The 21,462-nt window shown below is 33.7% G+C and overlaps 2 protein-coding genes across 7 annotated transcripts in view; one reads left to right on the top strand and one right to left on the bottom strand.

Moving 5' to 3' along the window:
* LOC127709235 (scaffold attachment factor B1-like) overlaps positions 1-15,524 on the bottom strand; it is a 93,314-nt gene extending 77,790 nt beyond the window's left edge. For all 6 annotated transcript variants that reach the window (XM_052214640.1, XM_052214637.1, XM_052214638.1 and 3 more), the window contains exons 1-3: positions 15,382-15,524; positions 7,823-7,925; positions 5,518-5,549 (exon numbers count right to left, since the gene is read on the bottom strand). In XM_052214640.1, the coding sequence (XP_052070600.1) occupies positions 5,518-5,549; positions 7,823-7,925; positions 15,382-15,510 (264 nt within the window). In that variant the 5' untranslated portion in view covers positions 15,511-15,524. The remainder of the gene's footprint in view (positions 1-5,517; positions 5,550-7,822; positions 7,926-15,381) is intronic.
* Positions 15,525-19,042: 3,518 nt separating this feature from the next.
* On the top strand, positions 19,043-21,033 carry LOC127707946 (uncharacterized). The gene is made up of 3 exons (XM_052212704.1): positions 19,043-19,112; positions 19,624-20,073; positions 20,618-21,033. Exons 1-3 carry the CDS (start codon positions 19,058-19,060, stop codon positions 20,875-20,877), a joined length of 765 nt encoding a protein of 254 aa, XP_052068664.1. The 5' UTR covers positions 19,043-19,057; the 3' UTR covers positions 20,878-21,033.
* Positions 21,034-21,462: the final 429 nt, after the last annotated feature.

The following is a 21,462-nucleotide window of genomic DNA, read 5'->3' as shown; positions in this document are numbered from 1 at the left end:
TTGTCTCATTGGCACTCATACCACATCTTCTTATAACTATATAAGACATTTTAAATATAAAAGTGTTTTGGCAAACAGGAAGAATTACACGAAAGGAAGATTAAACATGTCACACAATAACTTGTGATATTACAGGACAAGATAAGGCTTAAGCTTGGTGCCATATAATGTATAACAAGAAACTTTGACTTGCAGTTGCTGAGATAAAATGGGAGAGAATTGTGTCAACGACAGACAGACAGCTGAATGGAGGTAGTCAAGTTCATGTATACCCTTTCCTTTAGGGCACGAGTTTAATCAACAGCAATCATTCTATTTCACTGTAATTCCCTGAAAGGGTAATTTTTACAACTGAACCACCTTTGGTGTTCTGTCTGTCATCAGAAAAATGTGTTTATGTAATTAAAAGAAAAAGAAGCATGAAAGCTTCGGAGTTAAGTGTGACGTCCATTTTGGCTGAACTATTTTTGGACTTGTACTGTACATTACACACACAAAAGATTTGACAAAAAAAGCAAGTAAATTTTTTTTAATGCGACAAAACATTATAAAGAACTAATAGGGGAATTAATTGTGGTCTGTGGCCATATATATGAAATTTGAATTTTGACATCATTAACAACTTACTAAATTTGAAAAATTATATCAATTGAACAGTTCTTTAAGGTTCATCATAACAAATGGACAAATATGGCCGTATTTTCACCTCAAAAACTACTCTGTGTACAGACTTACCTGTGCAGTTTGGAAAGTTTTAAGGCCTGGCATCCACTAGATATATAAAAGTTAATTTCATTTTGCATATCAGTAAGATAAAATCTTTTTTGCATTATGATGGGCATTTTTTGTCGTTCTTGCAGAAGGTGTAAAAATTAACTAAGTTGGGATACAACTTTGAGATGCTCCCTCTCAGGTAACAACTGGTTTGTATTGTATTAATTGTCCTTGATTGGCATGGACAATAGATATCTACACATCTATAGGTGAGTTAAAGGTAGAAACTGAGTGGACAGTATCAAATGCAATTCAGGTGTTTGTTTATTTTTACACCCTCTGCAGGAAGGAAAAAAATGCCCATCAAAATCCAAAAACGATTTTATCTTTCTGATATACAAAATAAATTTAACTTTTATATATCTAGTGGATGCCAGGCCTTAAAACTTTCCAAACTGCACAGGTAAGTCTGTACACAGAGTAGTTTTTGAGGTGAAAATACGGCCATATTTGTCCATTTGTTATGATGAACCTTAAGTTATTACATGAAAATACCCTAGCAGCCTGAGCATCCCCCAGCCCACTAATCCAAGTTAATAACCTGATTCATGTCCAAAATAAACAGCTGCGCCATGAGCGCATGATACGCCCGTCGCTTTTTCAAAGAATAACATTCAATAACTCCTAAATGTCATATCAGAAATTTATAAAAGAACTGAAGGGAGATCACGTCAATAGAAATAAAGCAGTCACCAAAGTTTCATGAAAACTGCTCAAAGCATTTTTGAGTTATTGTCCGAAAACAGGAAAATCCCCCGTTTTTGAAGAATAAAACCCCATAGCTCTGAAACGTAAAATCTAAAATTTATAAAAAACGAAATAGAGCTCACATCAATAGATATAAACAATTTAGTAAAGTTTCATGCAAATTGGTTAAAGCGTTTTTGAATTATTGGACGACGGACGTACAACGGTATACCATAATACGTCCCGTAAACGGGCGTATAAAAACAGGTACAAAATATAATGCTCTGTCTTCACAATAAACTTTTGAATCTACAGGTCTGACTGAATTTTACAAAACTTTTAGTTAGATTCTAATGGCCTGTAGAGATGGTTTTTACAAGCCTAGGCTGGTGGGCCTGTGGTTGAGTCGAAGACTGAATGCTAGTTAAAATCATTGCGAAGTTTATCCTATCACACATTTTTTTATTAAACAAGCTTTAAAGACTTTTTCTCATCGTTGAAGGCCATATGGTAACATATAATTGCCTAAACACGACGAATCTTTATCATTTGAACTCTGGTGGATACAGTAGTTGTCTCATTGGCAATAATACCACATTTCCTTATTCTAATCTTATAATCACAGTAATTTTCTCAATTCATGACAGATGTAAACATAATGACTATTTTGTTCCACATCTAAAAGCACTAAAGAGACTGCAGGTTCCAGCATGTACTGTAATTGTTGTAAGTCAGCGTTTCAACTTAAAACACTAAACAAAACTATAGGTTAAATTGAGTGAACTGCCTTTAGAATTACATGATGGCGGAAGAACATTATGGTAACTTTTCTTAACTTTGATGTTAAGTTTCAGAACAATAAAACAGCTTAAATCATACAAAAAACATTATCTTGAATACATTATCCAAACTTCAATAAAATAAAATTGTAAATTTAAAAAAAAAATTTGTTGAATACAGTATATTTGGCAAAAATATCAAACATTTAAAATCAAATCATGAAATATCGCTTCTATAAATATTCATCATAAGATTGAGTAAAACTGCAAATCATTGTGTAAAACGGCAAATCATAATTGAAATGCATGATAACCTTTAATTCAAAAACAAGTTTTATGCAATAAAATTTTTTCTCTTCAACTTTCTCAACTTAAAATTGTATTCAAAACACTTAAAACGACAGATAACAAGCCATTTAAATAAATATTTGTTGTGAAGTTTTTCAGGACTTGGTTAGAAACTGTAGGAGTTAATTACACAATCTACTAGATAACACTTTTCCCAGACAAAATAAAAGACACAATTTAATCTTGAAAACATTAAAACAGACTTACCAACATTAAAACAGACCATATAAATAACATAATACAGTAAGAAGATTACCTTTCCAAGTCAGAATCAATCTTATTTGTTTAATTTCAACATTAATCCTAAGGCTACGATTTTTATGCAATGCATTGCAGTTAGCAGCAGACATGAAAACAGAAGTAAACATAGCGATATCTTGATTCTTGAGTCGACATGAAATTTCCTTCAAAAAACCTCAGCACAATTAACCATTTCACCGATAGCCAGCCTGACAGAAGCTACTCTGAGACGATGGCTTCCCTGGCTATTATGACACAAGTGGGAGATCTTCATATTAAATATCAATAAAAACTTGTCTGTAGTTATTTATGTCTTTATATTATTCACTTACACCATGGACACCGTTTTGTTAATGTTTTGATCATAAAAAATCAAAATTTGCAAATTTTCGGCATTAGAGAGATGAAATTCTCGAAATTCGACTTTTTGACCCAAAATCGTAATTTTTTAACCCAAAAAGGCAAAAGTTTGAAAAATTCAACAAGGTTGTACAAATTCCTTACACGGAACAATGTCCACCTAAAGTGTTTTTGTACATAAAACGCCATTTTATGTCAAATAAAATGCTCCGCTGGGCGCAGCTTGATACGACGACTATGAAGACGCCAACGTCATACCAATATACGACTGCAAAATTTTTTTGCGGTTGTATAAAAAGTATACTAGTCTGGCTTCAATTCTTCCATATTCTTAAAAAAAATGTTTCCTTATTTCAAATTCTAGTAAAAACCGTAAATTTCATCTGATTTTGACACAGTTTTCAACAAACAGAAGCGCCATGTTTACACTTTCATCCGGGTATTCAACAAAGAAGATAACTTGTGTTTTCAATGTTTTTAGCGGGAAATGTAAAAGAGGTATTCTGATCCCGGTAAACCGGGACTCATCTTCAACTGTCTGAAGCGTGAATCCCGGTAAACCGGGATTCGTCAGCGAAAGGGTTAATAAGCTGATGTCAAATAATATTGTAGAAAAAATAATTATTCACACAATAAAATCGAATGTGATATCTTTAACTGCAAGGTAAATGTGGAATGTCCACATGTGGACACAGATCATGCCCCCGCTTGCATATCATATAGTTATAAAGGGACATAACTGAAGAACAGTAAAAGTGACGCTACCCAAATTTGAACTTGATCAGAGTTTTGTGGTAATAAGCATTGTGTTTAAGTCTCATAACATTTGGTTGAGGCTAACTTAAGTAGAGAACAGAAACTAAAAATCAGCAATTTTTCTATTTGTAAACACACATAACTCTAGAACAGTTGTGTATAAGTTTTATAACATTTGGTTGAGACAAACTAAAGTTAGAGAACGGAAACGAAAAATTCAGTAATTTTTATGTTTATAGAGGGACATAACTCAAGAATGGTAAAAGTGTCGCCACCAAATTTCGCACTTAATCTGTATTATGTAGTAATAAGCATTGTGTATAAGTTTCATAACATTTGGTTGAGGCAAACTAAAGTTAGAAAACGGAAACAAAAAATTTGTACTTGATCTTAGTTTTGTGGTAATGAATATTGTGTATAGGCATAATGTTTGGTTGGGGCAAACTAAAGTTACAGAATGGAAACTAAAAATTTTGCAATCTTTCGATTTATAAAGGGACATAACTCAAAAATGGTTAAAGTGACACTACCCAAATTCAACTTGATCTGTGTTTTATTAGTGGAAGTCAAAATTAAACATTGCATTGTATAAAGCATTGATTGTAGTTGATGCAACTATAATCATGGACAAAGGAAGATAACTCCAATTTTAAAAATTCCTAAACTAAAGTTAGAAAACGGAAACTAAAAATTTTGCAATTTTTCCACTTATAAAGGGGCATAACTCTAGAATGGTTAAAGTGACGCCACCAAAATTCAAACTTGATCTGTGTTTTGTGGTAATAAGCATTGTGTATATGTTTCATAACATTTGGTTGAGGCAAACAAGTAAGAGAACGGAAACTAAATATTTTGCAATTTTTCCATTTATAAAGGGGCATAACTCTAGAACGGTTAAAGTGACGCCACCAAAATTCAAACTAGATCTGTGTTTTGTGGTAATAAGCATTGTGTATAAGTTTCATAACATTTGGTTGAGGCAAACTCAAGTTAGAGAACAGAAACCAATTTTGGGACGTACGTACGTACAGACGGACAAGGGTAAAACTTAATGCCCCCACAGCTACGGCAAGGGCATAAAAAAATAAAAGAATATGTTCAAGGACATGAATGCTCCCACTCAAGCTGCTAGTTTTTAAAGAGTTCTATTGTTCTAGTCTTAGGTACAACTATTTTTGTTATAAAGGGGCATAACTCTAGAGCGGTAAGTGCTTCAATGCCCAACACTGTCTGTGAGTTTTGAGTTTCATTAAATTTGGATGAGTAAAACATAAGTTAGAGTGGGGAAACAAAAATGGACAGATGGAAGGACAGAAAGATGGAAAGAAAATAAAGACGGTAACACTTAATGCCCCTTTTGCTTAGAGGCAGTGGCATAAAAACCTATACCTTTTGAAAAATAAAGTTCCAATAGCTTTGGACAGACTATTTGATAAACTATCAACATGTTCAATAGCAAATAAGGGTTTGTCTTTAAATATAAATAGATCTAGCTATAGATAAGTCTTCAATTGATAAACAGCAGCTCTGTTTTAAAGTTTGAGGGGTGGCTGACTTAAATATCGGTACTTACTTCGTTTGTCTTTCCCTTTCCTTTACTTAATCCTGAAAATATAAACAGTACTTATATAAGACTATATTAAGTCATTTGCACTTGAAATAATAGTGAGGACCAGCAGATTTTCTTCCATATTCCTGAATTTAATCTGATTTTCAGAAATAATAAAATATATGTGTTCATAGGACACCATGACCTGCACAAACTGTTAAGTGAACAGTATGTGTCCATAGGACACCATGACCTGCACAAACTGTTAAGTGAATAGTATGTGTCCATAGGACACCATGACCTGCACAAACTGTTAAGTGAACAGTATGTGTCCATAGGACACCATGACCTGCACAAACTGTTAAGTGAACAGTATGTGTCCATAGGACACCATGACCTGCACAAACTGTTAAGTGAATAGTATGTGTCCATAGGACACCATGACCTGCACAAACTGTTAAGTGAACAGTATGTGTCCATAGGACACCATGACCTGCACAAACTGTTAAGTGAATAGTATGTGTCCATAGGACACCATGACCTGCACAAACTGTTAAGTGAACAGTATGTGTCCATAGGACACCATGACCTGCACAAACTGTTAAGTAGACAGTATGTGTCCATAGGACACCATGACCTGCACAAACTGTTAAGTGAACAGTATGTGTCCATAGGACACCATGACCTTCACAAACTGTTACAAAATGTAAGTGAACAGTGAAATCCTGATCAAAATCCTTATTTGGCATATATTTTTTAACAGTTCGCTTCATAATGACCAGGTGTTTAAAGCTTAAAGATAATGTAACCACAAACTACCCTAAAAATGTACATGTAAACAAAACTTGAACCGATAGGGGATGGATGTACAGACACACATACTGGAAAACAAAGTGCCCCTCTAACATTGTGGGCTGGGCATGAAAATATCCACATAATAATGTCAGTATTACCTAAATTATGATTGATTTATCTGTAAATACTTCTCTTATACCAGTCAGGGATATAACTCTATAGGGTTGTTACAGAAAATATCTTGCATGTGTTATTACAGATACTTTCATGAGTTGTCTACTCTTTAATCCTTAAATTTTCTAAATCTGTAATAACATTATTTGTTATTTGTAAAATAAATCATAAATATTTTAATTTTTAGTGGGCTCTAGGGAACTCTTGACACTTTGTGCAGAAACTAAATGCATAGCCTTGATAACTAATTTTTGAATTAAATTAATACATTTTTCATTAACCATGGTAAATCAATGAGACAAGGCTTTTAAGGGATAAACTTAGCTGTAATAACAAGGCTTAGTTATTAAAGGCATGTAACTTATTATATGAGACACTTGGGAATTACTGGGAAGCTTGCGCAGAACCTCATTACATGCTCTGATCATTATTTCTTACAATAAATTAAAATACATTGTAATTAAGCATGATGTATGCATGGTATGTCTGAGCAAATGCTTTGAAGTGATGTAGAGAAGCTGTAATAACACCCTTTAGTTATTACAGGCATATTTTTGCTGTTATAACATATATAGGTGTACTATGCATAATTGGCAAACTATGAACTGTTATATCTTTCTATAGTTAAGTATACATAAAGACAATAGTAATATCAATAGAACTTGTATACATTTTAACAAAACTAATGATGTATATTGTCCCTTTGAAACATGTAACATACATATGTTATCACAGTTCTTTGATTTTTCAGTCCACAATAACAAATGTATGTTATTTTTCTCTAATAACCCTATAGAGTTATATCCTTGACTGTATACATATAAAAATGTATGCTATTAGAAATGTTTTGTTTTGGAAGAGTAGTTGAATTAGTATATCTATAATATCACTAGCCTGTTAACACAGGGGTTGTGATTTCCAAACCTGCATATGACAGGTGCATTTAACTCTGCATCTTAATTGACTAGGATTGCCAGTTCACTGCAGAAAGGTCAGTGGTTCTCACCAAGCACTCCAACTTCTTCCAGCAATGAAATCATGCTGCCATGGCATGATGATATAGCCAACAGTGTAAAACACCAACAGTCAAACAGGGGAAACCAACATTCAATTTTGAATTGTCATATGTAAGATTTTAAGTATTTTGAGCATTAAAAAACATTTGAAAAATACATTAACAAGTCTCACCATCATTCATGATTAAAGATCATAATATTTTCAAATTTGATTCACTTAACATGCTTAATGCATGTTATTGGTGGCCTTGAGCTGTTTTCTACTCTTTGGTTGGGTTGTTGTCTCTTTGACACATTCCCCATGTCCATTCCCAATGTTATGTTTACTGTATAAGGTGACTTACTTGACTTAGTCTTTTTAATGACTGGAGTGGTCTTCTTAGGAGTATTATTATCTTGAGATTCAAACATATATTCTTCTGGGTTGTGTCCCTCATCTTCTAATGCCTGGAAAAAAGTAGAACTGTCAGCTACATTATACATGTATACATAATGTAGATGAGACTTAACACCTTCCCCTTCTAGCACAATTAATGGAACATGTACATAATGTAGATGTGACTAACACCTTCCCCTTCTAGCACAATTAATGGAACATATACATAATGTAGATGTGACTAACACCTTCCCCTTCTAGCACAATTAATGGAACATATACATAATGTAGATGTGACTAACACCTTCCCCTTCTAGCACAATTAATGGAATATATACATATTGTAGATGTGACTAACACCTTCCCCTTCTAGCACAATCAATTCCCCTTCTAGCACAATCAAGGGAACAGACCACAAATTGATGAAAGCAAATTTCATTTTCATAAATCAAGCTTTTATACATGCATGTGAACATAAATATACTCGAGGGAAATGGGTGTGTATTTACTTCCCTTGAACACTTGCTTATAAATTTGTGTTCCCCCTTCTCTCGATAATATTATATTTTAAATATAAATAAATGTATTCTACACATATTTTGTTCAGTAAACTGTCTATCTATTTTCATTTTCAGTTAAGTCACAATACCTATATATGGTCAAGGTGTAATTCTTGCAAGAAAAATTCATAAAATCATTTTTCATTGTATAATTAAGTATTTTGAATTCATCAATTTATCTTAAAATGTTGCACAATTTTAGTCTTTTTACATCAGGGTTAGCGAAAATGGTCGGTCCTGTCATTCCTATCGGTCAAAATGAGGTTCGGACCAGTATTTTGAAGGCTAGTGCCGGTCCCGATGACCGATGTAAAAACGGCCGTTGTAGTGCATATTTTGGCATCGGTTATTAGATGTACCGCACCTGTTTCCAATAAGTGTTTACATCAGTTATCAGATGTACCCGCTGCCAATTTCAGGTACTGGTTTACAGATTTATTATAAACAAACCAAAGCGGCGATTTACACGTGGCCTTCTAAATTTGTTCATAGAGCCATCCCTGGCAAACAATCAGCGATTGAACCCTTCAATGGAGCAAACAAATACTGTAACAGCCGAGAAAGCGATTCAGATGATGAAATGGATAGTGAAGATGACTTTAAATAAGAACAATCAGAAGACCTGAACTGGTCCTTCATTGTTTATTTGCCTGTGGGTGCGAAGAATCAAACTAATATTAATAAAGTTATTTTTTGATAAAATATGTTATTAATTTTATTTCAGGATAAAATTGACAGATTTTGTAGGACTGACAAATAATCATGCTTTGTCGGTCCCATGACCGACGGGTCGAAATAAGTTTTCGCGAACTCTGTTACATGCATGAGTTTTGTGCAAATTGAATTTTTTTGGTTACATACAGCATAAATACAAGACTTTTGCACCAAGAAAGATAACCCAAATTTTGACTGAAAAAAATGTTGGCAACATAATAAAAATGACCACCAGGAGACATGAAAACATCAGGAATTATTCCATGTGTATTAAAATGGCTTCCCCTGGGCAAATAAATTGAAATTTTAGACCCAATTGAAAATTTATACAACTAACATAGTAAGACTTTTCTGCTTTTTAAAACACCCTTTAGTCATATTTGGTCTCTAGACTGTATTGCTTTTAAAGAAAAAAAAAGAAAAATTTAACAATTTTTCCATTTGTAAAGGGCATAACTCTAGAACAGTAAAAGTGACGGCACCAAAATTCACACTTGATCTGTATATTGTGGTAATAAGCATTGTGTATAAGTTTCATAACATTTGGTTGAGGCAAACTTAAGTTATAAATTAGAGAACGGAAACGAAAAATTTAGCAATTTTTCCATTTGTAAAGGAGCATAACTATAGAACGGTTAAAGTGATGTCACCAAAATTCAAACTTGATCAGTGTTTTATGTAATAAGCATTGTGTATAAGTTTCATAACATTTGATTGAGGCAAACTCGTTAGAGAACGGAAACCAATTTTGGGACGTACATACGTACAGACGGACAAGGGTAAAACTTAATGCCCCCGCCGCTACGGTGGGGCATAATAAAAATAATTTGATATCAATAATAATCTTAATTGTAATCAATCATATTAGCAGATATTTTCAAAAGGTAAGAAAGCAGCTGATGAGTCATAATCAACAATAACCAAGAATTCAATGCAATCAAGTTGAGTAAACAAGAAACCTCAAAACCTGGACCATAAAAGTTACCAGTCAAAACACACAAAAATAATCGATTCTTACCGTGAAGAAATTAAGGCAGTATATTTCCTAGCCTAGCCAAACATACATTTAAATTTTGTGAAGAAATGAAAACTTGAAAAAAATAACATGCATTAAAAACAAAAATTGCTGGCCAACCTATATGAAATTTTTGTGATTTATTTTTTATAATCGAAATTTTTAGAGTAGGTTAGACTATATAACTATAACAGAAACTGGAAACAGGGTAAACAATACGCCTTTTAAAGCAGTCCATACGGTATGGGGTTTTTCTCATTGTTAAAGGCTGAACGGTTGCCTATAATTGTTTACATCCACTTCATTTGAACTTTGGTGGATAGTTGTCTCATTGGCAATCATACAACATCTCCTTATTTTTATATATGTACAATGACCTGTTCTTACACTGACATATTGTGTGTTCTCATTGAGCTCTGCGTCAATAATTATATACATATACTTGACAACCATATGATATATCAGCGTTGAATGGATCTGAAAATTATTATGATCTTTATTAAAGAATTGTCAGTCACAACAACTATCGATATTCATGCATAAATTGCATTATATGTGATTCTGTTTTCTTTATGCATATTATGGGGGTTGTAAAGATATCAAGCAACGTCTATTTTCTTTTTGTTTGTTTACTTGTCATCTTGGAACATGTGTTTTCTCTCTGTGACAATAGGGCGCTTTACTTAGATGTAGAATTATCCTTTTTCAAAGCGCACAAATGATTGCATTAAAAATCATTTCGGATGTCTCGTTCCTTATCCATCTTTGTAACGTTGTCAAGGAGCTATAAATATATTATAACACAGACCTTGACAGGAACACCTAAACAAAGCGCAAGCGAAGACAAAAGTCAATTTCAATCATTAACAATTTGTTTTATGCAACGATAGCACAGTTTTATTTATTAAATTTTTATTTGGAAACACAATTTTAACTGGCGATTTCCTTAATTTGAAAAGGGGAAAATTCGCCAGGTGCAGGTGCTTATTGAAAACCCTGAAGTGAATCTCATGAGTTTGTTTACTTTGTCAACTTCTGCGCTTGCAGACTTGAAAAAGGGCACATCAAAACCCAGGTAAGTTTTTGATTTCTGAAACATTAAATGCATATGGTCAGATCTTGTTTTTTGGTACTTCATATGAATTTGTACTATGCATGCTTTTTCAATGGATGGATGCTTGACGGCCAGCGGCAAATTAATAGCACGAAAACCCATAATACGATGATGATAATGGATGGATGCTTGACGGCCAGCGGCAAATTAATATGCATATTCAGGACGAGAACATGTTAATGTAATATGAATATTAACCCTGCTTTGTACTAGACCAACACGCTGAGCTGGATTTTTAACGGTATCGGGTCCATTCGCGCCCCACACGTTCGCCCCCTAGGTCCGTTCGCACCCTACACTTCTACTTCTACTTCTACCAGTTAGTGACCACCGTCATCATGTTGACTATTCTGTCACTTTTGGGTGTGGGCAAATATAATTTTGATTAAAGTAACAAACAAAAAAGGTGCTATACAAATATTTAACAGTGGGGATTAAAAACAAGGGCTTTTGATTTATTTGTTTGTCAGGAGCCTCTTGAACGATTCAAGGCTGCTGACAGATGTAACTGAGGAGGGTAAGGCATTCCAATTCCTGATGGTCCTCGGGTAGAATGACTCTTTCCTTGTTGTCGTGTTACATTGTGGGATCTGAAAAGAGTTTGTGCCCATATTTCTTGAGATCCTGTCCGGTGGAACGAGTTTGTGGCTTGCTGCAACGTTGACCTCCTGATTGTTGATCTTATACAGCATTGATAGTCGTGCGCTTCTCCTTCTATCTTCAAGTGGTGTCCACTTTAGTTGTTCCAACATATCAGTAACGGATGATCTGTAACTGTACCGGTTTGTTACATATCTGGCCGATCTCCTTTGTACCATTTCTAACTTGTGTTTATCTTTTTGGAGGTATGGATCCCATAGAGAGCTGGCATACTCGACTGTTGGTCTAACGAGGGAGATGTAGGCCTTTTCTTTGATATCGCTGTTAGAGATATTGAGGTTTCTTTTGAGAAATCCGATGGTTTTATTTGCCTTGGCACAGATGTTTCCGATATGTTTTTCCCATTTAAGGTCTGATGTTATAGTTACTCCTAAGTATTTTGCAGATGTTACGTGCTCCAAAGTGTGGCTATGTAAACAGTAATCCTTTATAATAGGTGTTCTGTTCTTTGTTACTGATAATACCTGACATTTATCTGGATGGAATTGCATCATCCATTTTTCTTCCCAGACAGCCAACTTGTCTAAATCTTCCTGGAGGGTATTATCATCTGATGTTACTGTGATGTATGCAGTGGTGTCATCTGCAAATAGCCTCACAGTTGATTTAATATTTTCTGGCATGTCGTTTATATAGAAGAGGAAGAGGCTGGGTCCTAGCACAGATCCTTGTGGTACTCCAGACTCTACATCGATGGAGTCAGATGTTTCCCCTTCTATTAGTACTCGTTGGGTTCTCTCAGATCGGAAGCTTTTAATCCAGTCGTTTGTTTTTCCTCTTATTCCATAGTGTTGAAGTTTGTGTGTTAGTAGACTATGGCCGACCTTGTCAAATGCCTTCGAAAAGTCCATGATTAGGCAGTCTGTTTGTTGGCCACTATCAAGGTTTTTGGTGATGTCGTCGATGAATTCTATCAGCTGGGTTTCACATGATAGTTTCTTCCGAAATCCATGTTGAAGGTCATACAGGATGTTGTTTTTATCTGCATGGCACATGATATGGCTGGTTACTATGTGCTCCATTATCTTACAACATATACAGGTTAATGATATTGGTCTGTAGTTGATTGGTTCAAACTTTTTTCCTTTTTTGAAAACTGGACAAACGTTTGCTGTTTTCCATAATGATGGTACCACTCCTGTGTCATATGATCTCTGAAAGACAAGTTGGAGTATTGGAGCTATTTCATTGGCTAGTTCTATAAGGATCATAGGTGAGATGTTATCTGGACCCGCAGCTTTATGGGGGTTTAAACCATTTAGTAATTTCTTAATTCCTTCTTGTGTGATGGTAATATCAGGTGCTGTGGGGTATTGGCCAGACATGTTGCATTTTTCCTTAAATTCTGTGTTACTGAGGTCATTTTTACTTGAGAATGCTTCCTGGAACTGTGCATTTAAGATGTTGGCTTTGTCAGTTGAGTCGTCGTGTAGTAGGCCTGCTGATTTAAGCGGTGGTATGCTCCTCCCATCTGACCGTTTATGCTTAATGTACGTCCAGAATCTTTTCATGCAGTTAGTACCTCTGTCCGACTCACTACTTGGTGTAACGATGTCCTCGATATATCTCCAATAGGCCTTTCTTAGTTCTTTTTGGGTTTTGCTCTTTAAATCTTTGTATGAAGCAGTGTCCCTTTTATCACCTGATACACGTTCGTACCCTTTTTTTTATTCAAAAACCTGATAAATTTTTAGATGTTTTGTAGATGTTTATATCAAAATATTTTTATTTTCATAAATAAAAATTCGGGAATTTTTAAATGAAATATTGTTTTAAATTGATTTGATGATTAATTATTAAATGTTAATTATGTATGATTACTGCTAATTGGTATTTATACACAGCCTAATTTGGTGTTATTGTTGAGTGTTTAAAAATCATGATTGTTGTCATGGTTGTTTTACATGTTTTAACTTGCTTTGATGTAAATACTGCATGTATTTAGCTTGGTATGAGTAAAACTTTGAAGATTTTAAATAAAAAACATGAAAGATAATTGTTTTTAACAGCTTGGCTCCTTTGATCTCATGTGTGTCAGAATCTCACTTTATTTAGAAACAATGAAAAAATATATATTTATAGCAATACACTTACCAAAACTCATTTACAAAATATTAAACACAAAACCAATAAAAATTGGGCGCGAACGTGTAGGGTGCGAAAGTGAAAGGGGGGCGACCATGCATGGGGGCGAAAGTGATTGGGCGCGAACGGACCCGGATTCATTTTTAACGTGCTAGTAACAAGGTAACAGTCCGCAGGAAGACATGTCACCTTACCTGGACACATTATTCTGACTCAGAGCCGACCAGTCTTTGCTCTTACTCCTTAATGCTGCTTGCTTAGGGGAGAAGTAGCAAATATCAATTTTAATGTCTTTGATTTGACCCAAACGAGGTTCGAACCCACGACCTCCTGCACTCAAGGCGAGCACGCAACCAAGAGACCACTGAGGCGGTCCCATAAAACGAGGATAATTCATAAGTGTAGAATTACTTAAGGTTCATGTGGACCCATTGGCTAAAATGGCTGCATTTTCACCTCAAAATTTACTCTATGTACAGACAAACCTGCGCATCTGGAAAAAATTTAAGGCATAGCATGCCCTAGATAAATAAACTTCTTATGCATTGTATGTTTTAGAAAATTTAAAACTTGACTGGATTTTGCAGTGCACTTTTTTTCGTCCCTGCAGAAGATGATAAAATAAACAAACAGTCGAGTTTCACTTGATATGGTCCACTCAGGTACACAGTTTAAATCACCAATTATTGTCAGGTATCTATTGTCCATCTATTGTCCATGTCAATCAATACAGTTCACTTCAATTATTACCTGTGGGGAAGTTCTCAAACCTCTTTCCCAACTTAGTTTATTTTGGCACCTTCTGGAGGAATGAAAAAAAGTGCACTGCAAAATCCCGTTAAGTTTTTAATTTTCTAAAACATAAAATATATTTGAATTTTATTTATCTAGGGCATGCTATGCCTTAAAACTTTTTTAGATGCACAGGTTTGTCTGTACTCAGAGTAAATTTTGAGGTAAAAATGCAGCCATTTTAGACGAAGGGTCCACATGAACCTTAAATATGTCCAAGTCCAGCCATGCCTTAAATCTTTCCTCTATGCACCAGTTATTCTGTACGCAGTAGATTTTGTGGTGTAGGAACAGCCATATTTGTCAATGCCTTTTGATGAACAGTAAATACAACCATTTGAAACATAACTTCATAAGGGAGATAATTTCTAATAAATCGAGAATTTGCGATTTACATAACATATCTAATAGTTTTCCAAACCCTTTCTATTTTGGGAAAAAATACTCATTACGGATATTGTTGTGTTTGAAACTGATAAGAGTATAACCACAGCTAGTGGTAAGACTGGGGGAAAAAACAAGCACATGGGTTATTGGGCATCCGGATACATAAACCTTTCAACTTAGCAATGGGAAAATTGCTATACCTTTTGTAAACGTTCTGTTAGAACTGCTTTAACACCAGTTTTATCGAGACCACGCTTTTCTAATTCTGCACGTAAATCTACAACGCGTAAATCCACCAATTTCTTCGCACCCTCAACTTGCGATGCCATTTTGTTGGAAGTTACCCGGATGAATAGCTAAATACCGAAAAGATTGAAATATAAGTCCTCAACGAAGGACTGTTCAAAGCGGAACAAATTTCAAGCATGTAGTTATTTATTTATAAAATGTCTATATAATAAATAAAGCCCAGTCTATACTTGCTTACATCCACTTAATTTGAACTTTGGTGGGTAGTAGTCGCATTGGCAATCACACCACGTCTCCCTATTTTTATATAAAAGGTCCCGAAATGTAAAAATGTAAACCTATACAAGCGGAAAAACCAACACACTTATTTAACCACACTGATCACCACAGCAAATACACCGACGATGATATCATTAAAATGCTGGCCATTTTAATCGACAACATGTTTGTTGAGTTTGGTGGATTGATATTTCAACAGACGGCAGTCGACGGTATTCCAATGAGTACTAGTTGAGCACCACTACAGGCCGACTTGTTATTGTACTCGATATGAAGCAGAATTCATGAAAAACCTTCTCAAAGAAAAAAAGAAACGTTCCCTTTTCAATACCGGTATATTAATGATGTACTGTCACTAAAAATAACCCATGCACATTTCAATGAGTGTGTACGTCTCATATATTCATTAAGTATACTACCGAAAGTAGAAGTTTTGCGTTCCGCTCATGCATGTTCACACTATACGGACTTCATTTTCAATGGTGTACTCCTGACAAAAAAACATGTTTCAATCATGTGACACTTTTGATAAAACATAAGAATGCATAATAGAAACATGAGAAATTATACCAGAATAACAGACCACATAAGCCACTTACGACCTTCCTAAATTTAAGCAACAGTAATAAACGATGTTCAAAACTGATGGAATGGCATAAACATCATAAGAATCGAGATACCGTACGTACCGTCGACAGGGTAAGCATCTCTTGTTATGCATGCATCACCTGCCATCCGTAACAACAGTCAAAATGGAAAGATAGGGAATGGGGAATAGGAAAAAGTAAAATAACAAAAATACCGAACTAAAAGGAAAATTCAAAACGGAAAGTCCCTTATCAAATGGCAAAATCAAAAGCTCAAGCATATTCCTGACTTGGTACAGGCATTTCCTTATGTAGAAAATGGTTTTATAGCTAACTAAACCTCTCACTTGTATGACAGTCGCATAACATTCCATTATACTGACAAAAAAAAAAACAATGTGTGAACAAAACAAACGGACATAATAGGTCAAAATGTCAAAAATAAGGGTACAGCAATCAATATTGTGTTATAATCTTAATCACTATAAAACAAACAAATATGTCAACAAAGAAAAACAAAAAGCATATAGACAAAGCAAATAAGCAAAAATGAAAGACAAGAATACAAAAAATGACCATAACACAATAACACAATGTCGGGATGTATTAGAACGATCCACGCCAAAAGGATATTACCAAAAATGGACTAAATAGTAAAAGTAAATAATTTACAAAGACAAATAAAAGAACACTATAACACGCAATTAAGATGATAAACAACGTCAGTACCTATAATCTATACTTCAAGACCATCATAAATTATTTGTGAAGTTGATACGGAATATTTATCAACAAAGTTTTTTTTTCTCTTTTTTTTTTAAAGTTTTTATTTCTAACAATTAAAGCATATACGTGACATACATACAATATAATATATTTAAGATATATACAATGTCATTATTATAAATACATTATAATTGGAAATATTTGACATTTTCTATAGAACAGATCAAAAGAAAACGTTGAAAAAATATGCAAATAAATAATTAGATAAATAAATAATAATAATTAACAGATAAAATAGGAGTGGAAAATGAAGACGAAGAAAAAGAAGGAAAATTTATCTAGATACATCCCTATCTATATTTTTTAAAATTTTTAAATGTAACATATTCATAATGAATTATATTTGAAAAATTAACTATACATATTTCTTTCGTAACAGCCAGCAACACAGAACATAAATGACAATAATATATTCTCTAAAAATTATTGGTTAAATGTCATAAGTAAAATAAAAAAAATAATCATTAGAATGTATTAAATAACAGTTTTTCAAAAACTTTCCATACATTGTCAAGTTCAGTTATTTTTCTATTTTTTACAGCTATCATACTCTCTAATTTATAACTCCCTCAGGCAAAGTTGACCTTAGATGGATTTGGCTATTTGTTTAAGGTATTTTTGTCATATAGCTCTTCAACTGTTTCGGTACTTATACATTCCTCGGATTTCAAATGTTTGGCTTTGAGCGTTCCTGATGAAGGTTAATCCAGATAAGCGCTTCGGACGCATGCTATTATTAAACGTGTTGTTTTCAATATTTTATATATATCAAAAAATTGAATAAAGGAACATTTTGTCTGTGTTGTATTTTCCACCTCTTTTTAATATAGTGTGGAAGCTCTTCATACTAATAATGTGCGCATCAAGGCTTTTACAACCCTTTAAATACAATGAAAGAATAATTCAGTTCTTATGTTTAATAGAGGTTAACAGGCTATATATCTGTAGACCTGTAGAAAGTCCGAAATGTCAAATGTGCTAGGTTTCCCTAGTACAATGGATGTATGTACAAAATGACATCTTACAATTACATTTTTTATCTTCTACTTATTATTTAGGATTGCCTCCTTGGAATGGGTACGTTGAAAGTCTCTCCCCCTTTGTTTTTACACATATGAAGAAACAAACACTCTGAAAGAAACAAAAATATAATATTGGATGTCACTGCCCCTTTTCATCAAACATGTATGAAGTTAAAAATAAACTGTCATAGGCAATTAACTCGCTATTTAACTACAAATCAATCCTAAATTTAATTATAGCATACAACTGTTCGAGTGGTCCAAGTCAAATCATAATTTGACATTTAACTGTAAATAATAACTCGTTTGCATAGAACGAACAGGCATGAAAAAGTATAACTACACAATTTAATATAATGTAATAGGTTGCATTGGAATTGTTACAGTTTGTATTGTTATAACATCTTAAAAAATTTGGCTGAAGCCTGAGCGGTTATTTACCTTCGCAGCCATGGATGCCATGATGTCTGGTTTTTTTCGATGTATAGCGTTACAGCAAAAATCTAAATAGCTTTAAACGACGTCATGATTATTTCGACTAATCATACTCAATAACCAACTTCTTGGTTTTATGTCTTGGATATTATCCTTTTAAACTAGGTAAAACGCTTAGATTATTCCGACTGTCATAAATTACCATCTCGATTTCATTTAAAACCCAGAAGCTATACTTTGAAATATTAAAGCGGCTGCATGATCGAGACTAGCTGGATATTCGCTTGAATAGTAATCATAAACTAAATTAAATGGAGACTGAGATCAGCTAATGCTTCTGGTGTTTCTTCCGAGTATAACAAGCATAATAAACATACGTGTTTATTGCAATAAATTTCCAATGTAAAGGCGAAGAATAGTATTAAAGGAATAAAGATAACGATTCAAAGAACAAACTCACAAATTATTCAATAGATATTGTAATACGTTACAAATATTAATACCATCGAACATTGAGAATGCTGAAGTGGACATATTGTTATCTTCTCATTTTCTGTTGTAGTGGAATTCTTGGTGAGTTGTTAAAATAATATCAAGAAAGAAAATATATGATTTAAATATTTCATTTTATTTTAACACAATACAAAATTCTATTTCTTACTCATTAAGAGGAATTTTGAAAAAGAGTTTTGTGGACTATTCGCTTCATTACTTGTTTAGAGTCAGGAAATTTGATAATTTGCCAAAAAAACAAAAAAATAGTTTAAAAAAAACATCAGATTTTTAAAGTTGTCTGTTCCGTTCCTAATTTTCATTTTCAATTTGGTATGTTTTTTTCGAAAGAATTTCATAAAGTTGTAGAATTGTACAGATAACTACATCATGAAGATATTTACTTCATCTTGTAGTCCTCAGGACGTTACCGACACATAAAGAGAGGCGAAAGATACCAAAGACATCACATAAACGATACCAACTTTCCAGAACCAGATGCGCATTTTGATAATTTATTCTATTTTCTGTGATGCTCGAGGCCAAAATATTTGAAAATTTTCTTACTCTTATAATTTTATGTTTCTTTCAGGCGAAGAAATAAACATCACCCTTGAAGGAAAAAAGGACAGGCATCTTTTGTCTGAATTCAATGCCTTACCAACACACGAGAAGTTTGTGTCATTTAAACTTAAGTCATGCTATGAAGGTGTAATCTGGTTTTTGTCAAAAAGTGCAGGTTTTCAAAACGATTACGTGTTTTATATGGCTTCTATTGGAACTTCGTACAATACGCTTTCAACATTAGGTGGATTTAAGGATGGAGCAGTGATTGAATGGCAGAGGATCAGCGACCCACAAGTGGACTGCAACAACTACAAACAGTTTTGGTTTAGTTGGGACGATGGGTATTTAATGGTAGGAAAAGGAAGCATTAAAAATCAAAGTGTTCTGCTGATCCATCAACCAAAATGTCCATTTGACACAAAACAGATTGGTATCAGTGGTCACGACTCACTTACACACTGGATTTTCAATACAAGTAAAGTATATTTTTCAAATAAAGATTATAGGTTTTAGCTGTTGTAACATTGATTTGTATCTTTTTTTGTATTTTGTTTGTTTAATAATACATAAAAAGGGATAACATGAATCACAAAAAGGACAACACAGTACAACAAACCACACAAACGACCGACACCCTTCTCCTCAGGAAAAAAAACAGACGCACAAACAAAGACAAACAACAACGAACAATATTTCATCCAGACAACCTGACTTGTAATAGCCTATATGATGTTTTAAAATTTTTATTTGAATTAAAGTTATAGATATAACGAATGATGAATCTTGATCAATCATCAACAATTTCGATGCTCGGCGTATAGTTTATAAAATGTATCGGTCGTTTGCTGATCTAGACAATAAGACACCCAAATAGAGTATACCACCAAAACTTAAAAAATCATGATAAAAGGGCAAATATGTACAGAAAAGGTATTTACATCAAATTGTAATACTCAATCAAGTCATCAACCTTAATAACAACCAATTATTCACATCATTTTTTCACCTTTCTATTAAAGCAAACTCAAATACAACAACTCCACAGGAACAGGAGAACAAGAAAGTTATTACAAGATACAGACTTACACTGAGCTGCCCAGCAAGTCAAGTTGTTCTGACTATGGACACCAAAAGTACAATTGAATGCCTGATAATGTGTACATGTGACAAACAGTGCGAGAGAGCAATGTACAAATCTGATATATCACCTAACTGTGTACTTATGACAGATGAACCTGTAATAGATGGGACACAACCAAATTACATGCCAACACATTAATATAACAATCTATTTATACCGAATACATTATTCAAAATGTATTCCAAGGCATTTATAAGAGACATTTAAAATGACAAAACGTGACTTATTTCTATTTTATTTTTCTGTTTTTATTGTATATTTATGAGTAGATAAAAGTAAATTTTATGTGTAAAACAGTCAATGACAATTATTCTGTATCAGTAATCCGTGCTGATATCGATTTATGTATTACGTCACGTCACGTGAAATCATTTATTCTAGAAAAATATCCAGGAAAAAAACACTTAGGACACACGAAACTAGTAAAGTGTTTATTTTTATTTACTTAAGCACTAGGTCGATACCACTGTTGTTGGACTCTTAGTTCCCGAGGATATCATCAGTAGTCAGTGGTTCGGTACTGACATGATTTTTAACGATTTGTTTAATTCTCCGTTGATAAATTACAATATTATTTAGAGATTAAGGTTGGAATCTCAGGCAAATATAAATAAGAAGATGTGGTATGAGTGCCAATGAGACAACTATCTATCCAAGTCACAATGTGTAAAAAACAAACAATTTACGTCCTTCAACACAGAGCCTTGGCGCACACCGAACAGC

Source organism: Mytilus californianus, unplaced genomic scaffold (genome assembly GCF_021869535.1).
Source record: "Mytilus californianus isolate M0D057914Y unplaced genomic scaffold, xbMytCali1.0.p SCAF_7, whole genome shotgun sequence".
Lineage (NCBI taxonomy): Eukaryota > Metazoa > Mollusca > Bivalvia > Mytilida > Mytilidae > Mytilus > Mytilus californianus.
Note: the sequence above shows the minus strand (reverse complement) of the source record. Positions and strands in the feature narration are given on the sequence as shown.

What these genes read in the sequence shown, in the direction of transcription:
- LOC127707946 (XM_052212704.1), top strand. Translation starts at nt 19,058, where the DNA reads ATGCTGAAGTGGACATATTGTTATCTTCTCATTTTCTGTTGTAGTGGA. An exon ending in CTGTTGTAGTGGAATTCTTG is followed by an intron (nt 19,113 to 19,623) that starts GTGAGTTGTTAA and finishes TGTTTCTTTCAG; the next exon opens with GCGAAGAAATAAACATCACC. An exon ending in ACACTGGATTTTCAATACAA is followed by an intron (nt 20,074 to 20,617) that starts GTAAAGTATATT and finishes TTTCTATTAAAG; the next exon opens with CAAACTCAAATACAACAACT.